This window comes from Hipposideros armiger, unplaced genomic scaffold, assembly GCF_001890085.2.
Source record: "Hipposideros armiger isolate ML-2016 unplaced genomic scaffold, ASM189008v1 scaffold_109, whole genome shotgun sequence".
Classification (NCBI taxonomy): Eukaryota; Metazoa; Chordata; class Mammalia; order Chiroptera; family Hipposideridae; genus Hipposideros; species Hipposideros armiger.
Genome location: NW_017731459.1, coordinates 3,497,415 through 3,504,227, shown reverse-complemented (window position 1 = coordinate 3,504,227; position 6,813 = coordinate 3,497,415). Strand labels below are relative to the sequence as shown.

The 6,813-nt window shown below is 36.8% G+C and overlaps 1 protein-coding gene across 29 annotated transcripts in view; it reads right to left on the bottom strand.

Annotated features, from left to right (window-relative positions):
• Window positions 1-6,813, bottom strand: part of CLASP2 (cytoplasmic linker associated protein 2) — a 157,188-nt gene that overhangs the window by 59,362 nt on the left and 91,013 nt on the right. For all 29 annotated transcript variants that reach the window (XM_019647191.1, XM_019647193.1, XM_019647196.1 and 26 more), the window contains one exon: window positions 4,109-4,282. In XM_019647191.1, the coding sequence (XP_019502736.1) occupies window positions 4,109-4,282 (174 nt within the window). The remainder of the gene's footprint in view (window positions 1-4,108; window positions 4,283-6,813) is intronic.

Below are 6,813 nucleotides of genomic sequence, written 5' to 3'. Positions count from 1 at the left end.
TGCCTTTTAGAGTAAAGTGTCTACTCAAATCCTTTGCCTATTTTTAAATCAAATTGTCTTTTTGTTACTGAGTTCTAAGAGTTCTTTATATATTTTATATATATATATATATATATATATATATATATATATATATATATATATATATATTCTTTATACATGTGAAGATATCCCTAATGAGATATGTGATTTGCAAATATTTTCTCCCATTCTGGGTGCTGTCTTTTCACTTCCTTAATGGTGCCCGCCCTTTGAAGCATAAATGTTTTTAATTTTGAAGAAGTCCAATTTATCTACTTTTCTTTGGTTGCTCATGTGTTTAGTATGGTACCTAAGAAAACAATGCCTAATCCCAAGTTAAAAAGGTTTACACCTGTTTTCTTCACAGTTTTAGCTCTTAGATTTGAGTCTTTGATTCATTTTGGGTTTTTTGGATATGGTGTGAGGTAGGGGTCCAAATTCATTCCTTGGCATGTAGCTATCCAGTTGTTACAGCACCATTTGTTGAAAAAACAATTCCTTCCCCACTGAATGGTTTTGGCACTGCTGTAGAGAATCAACTGACCATAAATAGGTATATGGGTTTATTTCTGGACACTCAATTCTCTTACACTGGTCTATCTATAAATCTACCCTTATGCCAGTACCACACAGACTTGATTACTGTAGCTCTGAAGTAAATGTTGAAATTGGGAAGTGTGACTCCACCAACTTTGTTCTTTTTCAGAACTGTTTCATCTATTCTGAATCTCCTGTATTTTCATATGGATTTTAGGATCAACTTGACAATTTCTATAAAAAGGCAGCTGAACTTTTGATAGGGATTGCACCGAAGGCATAGGTCAATTTCCCATCTTAGCAATATAAAGTCTTTAAGAACCTGGATGTCTGTCCATTTATTTAGGTCTTCCTTAATTTCTTTTAACAAGGTGGTATAGTTTTCAGTTTACAAGTGTGAAATTAAACACACACACACACACACACACACACACACACACACACGTATGTATACATATACACTTATATACATGTATATGTTTCTACCCCCAGGTTCCTGGCACAGAGCTCCTAAAACTCTTGTAATTTCCTAAGCGATAATAAGAGCATTAGGAGCATCTTTTGTTCTACTATTTGGTCTTTGACCCTGGTACCTGACACAGAGCTCCTAAATCCCTTGGAGTTTTCTGGGTAATAGGAGTGTCTTTGGCTCTAATGAGGTCATTCCTGCTGGACTCCTGAACAACTTTGGGATGGGGGCTGGTCATCAGAAAGATGAAGCCATGATTAGAAGCCTGGAATTTTCAGTCCCACCCTCCATCCTCTGGGAAGGAGGAAGGGGCTGGAGATTGAATTAATGACCAATCATGCCTGTGTGATGCATCCTCCATAAAAATCCGAAAAGTATAGGTTCAGAGTTTTTGGGTTGGTGAACACATTCATGTGCCACGAGGGTGGCACACTCGAACTCCAGGGGCACAGCTCTTGCGCTTGGGATGCTTCTGGATCGCACCCCATGTATCTCCTCATCTGGTGCTTCATTTATATCTTTTAATATGCTTTGTAATAAACCAGTAATCTAGTAAGTAGACTGTTTTCCTGAGTCTGTGAGCTGCTCTAACAAATTAATTAAACCTGAGGATGGGGTTATGGGAACCTCCGATTTACAGCCAACTGGCAGCAGCACCGGTGACAACATGGACTTGCAATTCATGTCTGAAGTGGGAGTGAGGGGGCAGTCTTATGGGATTGAGCCCTGAACCTGTGAGGTCCGTGATAACTATGGTTAGTGTCAGAACTGAACTGAATTGTAGGACACCCAGCAGGTGTGGAAGAATTGCTTGGTGTGGAAAACCTACATATCTGGTGTCAGCAGTGTTATGAGCATAAAGAAGAAATACAGGAGTGGTTTTCCCTAGAGAAGTCTTACACTGATTGATTCCTAAGTATTTTATTCTTTTTGATGCTATTGTAATTGGAATTGTTTTGTTAATTTGTTTTTAGATTGTTCATTGCTAGCATTTAGAAATCAATTGATTTTTGTATATTGATCGTATATTCTGCAACCTTGCTAAACTCAATAAGCTCTAGCTGATTTTTTTGTGGATTCCTTAGGATTTTCTATCTATAAGGTCTATATTTAGGATCATGTAAATAGAGATAGTTTTACTTCTTTTCCAATTTGGATACCTTTTATTTCTTTTTCTTGCTTAATTGACCTGTCTAGAACCTCCACAACAATGTTGTTAGGAAGGACAAGAGTGGACATCCTTATTTTGTTCCTGATCTTGGGGGAAAGCACCCAGTCTTTCACCATTAAGTGTGATGCTGGCTGTGGATTTTTCATGGATGCTTTTTTGCAGGTTCAGAAAATTCCCTTCTATTCCTAGTTGGTTGAATATTTTTATCATGAAAGGATGCTGAATTTTGTCGAATGCGTTTTCTGCATTTACTGAGATGAACTTGTAGTTTTTGTTCTTTAGTCTATTAATATAGTATATTATGTTGACTTGTTTTCCTAGCAATGTAATGTTTGTAATACAGAAAAGTTTTATGAAAATTAAAAGCACTAATCAATCCACTGCTGATATACTTTGTTACGTCTTGTCCAGTCCTTCATCTATGTATAATTTTATACTAAATGATGAAATTATTACACATTGTTTGGTAGTCCATATCACTTGGTCTTCATGAAAAATATGACTTGTTAATGGCTATGTAGTATGTATAAGGATGTATCATATCTTAATCATTCCCCTTCGTTATATATCAAGGTTGACTCTAATAACATCTATTATGAAAAACATGAATATTCTTTTTTATTTCTTGACATAATTATCTATAAGTATTGGATTACTAGATCAAAATTCTCAACATTTAAAGCTTCATGGGAATTATTAAATTGCCACTCAGGAAAAGTGCTCCATGATTAATTCACATCAGCACCTTTTAACCACACTTTTTATCAATGGTAGGCACTAACTTTAACTTCCTTGTTATATTTACAAGTCTATCAATTTGCATTTGTTTGATTACAACTGATGTTCAACATTTGTTCTGGCATTTTGGGGCAATGCTGATATATGCTTTTCTTGATATATGTAGAATATTTTTCTATAAAAATAAGCTCATCTGTTCCTCATAGACATTTTAGCTTTTTTTATAGTACATGGCAAAAAATTTTTCCCCTTTTAGTTTTCAGACACTTAACTTCATGTTTTCACACTTAAGATTTAAATCTGAGGAACTCTTCCCTCATGAGTTTTTGGCCTTTATGTTTAGCAATTCCTTTTCCAGCCTGAGATTAGATAAATACTCAACTACCACGTTTTCATCAAGTTGTGTTATGTTTTTGTTCAACATTTTAGTCATCTAGAATACATTTTTATATGGTGTGAAACACGGTTCTAACTTAATTTTGTACCAAACTGTAAGCCATGTATCTAAACATCATTTACTGAATAATTTATACTTTTCTCATTGAATGCAGCTGTGCCAGCTGAATTACATTCACACTGAAATCTCTCCCTATTGTGTTCCAGTGATCTGTCTGCCTAATGTTCTACCAGTACTACCGAAGAGAAAGAAAAATGAAGCACAAAACAGAAATAAGCAATTTGGATAACCAATCTCAAACTTTAAAGCTGATGGATATAGTAAACAAACTCTGAATATGGGAAATGTAAGTTTTCAGCTTTAAGTTTTGCAGTTTTCCCAGGTCCCCCAAAGGCTTTAACTTCTTGGTAAGGGAACAAAAGTAGGAGAAAGAGAATAAAGAAGCTGGATACAAAGCCAATGCCCTTCCCAAACTTCCTTAGTAACCAGTGGCTGGATGTGGCAGTAGTGCAGAGCTATGAAAATCCTATGGGAAAATCAGATACAAGAAATGTTCTTTTGATCAACATGATTAGGAGGATGACAAAAGGGAAAAGTGGGAACATAGCAGCTTCCATACCTCAGAACTATGTCCCAAGTATAGAATCATATTAAAACATATGGACTATGCTTAACTGGCAAGAACAAAATAAAAAAGATGAAGATATCACCCCTATTCTGACTTCCCTGAGACCTGGGAAAACACACTTCAGTTTCCCATGATCAGCTGTCTTACCTAGTGATGCATAGGAGCCTGGATTCAAGGCACCTGCACCTAACCGCCCACTTCGCATAGACTGCCCAGCAGCATGATGTGCCTTGGCACCGGCAGCAGCATTCACATCAATGTCACTTCGTGAACGCTGCAGGCTTCCTGGAAGGGAACTGGCTTTGCTGCTGCCCGCGGATACTATGGAAAAACAAAGCACAGGTAACCTATATTATTTAAATCACTGCAAACAGTGTAAAAATTATACCAACTTGAAACCACCACAAGCTAATCCATGATGACAATGGTCAAAAAGGAAGCAGTGGCCAAACGGACACGAGAAAGGAGTTTATAGCACATATTTTAAAGTTAGAATGCCTCGGTTTCAATCTTGTTACAACTAAATCTTCTTGAACAATTTTCTCAACATTTCTCTGCCTTATTTTCCTCTTCCACAAAATGGGAAAAATAACTATACTTTGTAAAATTTATAGGATTGTTTTGCAGATACAGATATTTATGACTGACTCATGAAAATGAAGCACTGGACAAGATAAATAGATGGCAGCAGTGAGATTTTTTTTTTTTTTTTTTTTACNTGTGTGTGTGTGTGTGTGTGTGTGTGTGTGTGTGTGTGTGTGTGTGTGTGATCATACCACTATGCCTCCTGAACACCTCCAGTTTGATGTTTCACAAGGACTTCAAACTCAAAATGCATAAAAGTCAACCAACTTTTTAGTTGCTCATCCTTTAGGAACCTACCAATAGATGGAGAGACTCTTTGAGTATAGAAGCACATATCTCTGGATCACCAGTACCTAGAAGGGTGCCTGGCAAAAACTAAGTGCTCACTGAAGTGTTTGCTGAAAAACAAATGGACAACTCCCTCTGTTCAACCATAGCATGGCTCAAAGTAGAAGAAAAGAGAGAGTACACCAGTCGCATGTGTATAAGAAAGCTGAGGGGGGGAGGGACGGGGCAGTTGGGAAGGGGAGGAGGAAGAGAAGGAGCAGGAGAGGTGAAGAAAGAAGAAGGGAGAGAAAGAGAGAATGAGAAAATCCATTATCTAAGTAAGTCCTAGAAAGATCCACAGGAAAGCAGCTCATTGCCCCTGAATGTGAACCTGGGCCAGATGCAGGACAGAGGACAGAGGGACAGACACCTTTCCCTTCTGTAATGCAGCAAACAAATACGCAATTCAAACTTTAAAGAACCGAAAGAAACAAATGAAGTCAATCTCATGGCATTATTCTATGCTTTCTTATGAAAAAAATATGGTTGCAAATTGGTTTTCTAATTTCCATTAAAACATTTTAAGTATAATATTTTTTTCTGTAATAAAAATGATATTAAATACATTTTTAAGACTCAGGATGAATAGGGTTTATTTTTACCCCCCGTTTTTCCCCTCTTAAGAAAATTAAGATATAATTCATGTACCATAAAATTCACACTTTTATAGTACACAATTTGGTGTTTTTTAATATTCATAACCCTCATTACTAACTAATTCCAGGATATTTTTATCACTCCAAAAAGAAATCCTGTACCCATGAGGAGTCACTCCCTATTCTCCTGACTCCCAGCCCCTGGCGACAACTAATTTACTTTGTTTCTGTGGATTCACCTATTCTCGGCATGTCATGTAAATGGAATCAGACAATATGTGGCTGTGTCTGACTTTATGTCTTTAAGGCCCATCTTATAGCATGCAACAGTACTGCATCTTTATGTGCAGTAGTTTCCACACCCACCCTCATCTGCAGTTTCCCTTTCCACGGTTTCATGGAACCAAGGTCTGAAAATGCTACTTGGAAAATTCCGGAAATAAACAGTTTATAAGTTTTAAACTGCTCACTGTTCTAAGTAGCACGATGAAATCTCCCACTGTCCCACTCCATCCCGCCTGGGACGTGAGTCATCCCTTTTCCAGCGTATCTACATGTACATCCTGCGTACTGCGTACTGTCCCAGTATCGCAATGCTTGTGTTCTTCACCCTTATTTTACTTAATGGCCCCAAAGCACAAGAGTAGTAATGCTGGCAATTCACACATGCCAGAGAGAAGCCATAAAGTGGTTCCTTTAAGTGAAAAGGTATGTACGTGTAGGAGAAAACTGTATGTAATAATGTATTCCTTGAATAATATCCCATTCCATTGTATGGACATATCTGTTTAAACATTCCCCAGCTGATAAACATTTGGGTTGTGCCCACTTTTGGCTATTATGAATAATGTTGCTATGAACATTCATACACATGTTTTTAAGAGAACAGGATTCATATGTTTTGGGTATACAGCTAGGAGTGGAATTGCTGGGTCACATGGTAACTCTATGTTAACTTTTTGAGAAATTGCCAAGTGTTTCCATAGTGGCTCCACTATTTACATTCCCACCAGCAGTTTCACTATATTTCCATTTCTCCAAATTCTTGCCAGTGTTTGTTATCATCCATTTCTTAAATAATAGCCACCCTAGTGGGTGTGAAGTGGTATCTCATTGTGCTTTTGATTTGTGCTTTCCTAATGAGTAATGGTGTTGAGTACCTTTGTATGTGCTTACTGGCCATTTGCATATTGCCTTTTAGAGTAAAGTGTCTACTCAAATCCTTTGCCTATTTTTAAATCAAATTGTCTTTTTGTTACTGAGTTCTAAGAGTTCTTTATATATTTAAGATATATATATATATATATATATATATATATATATATATATATATATATATATATT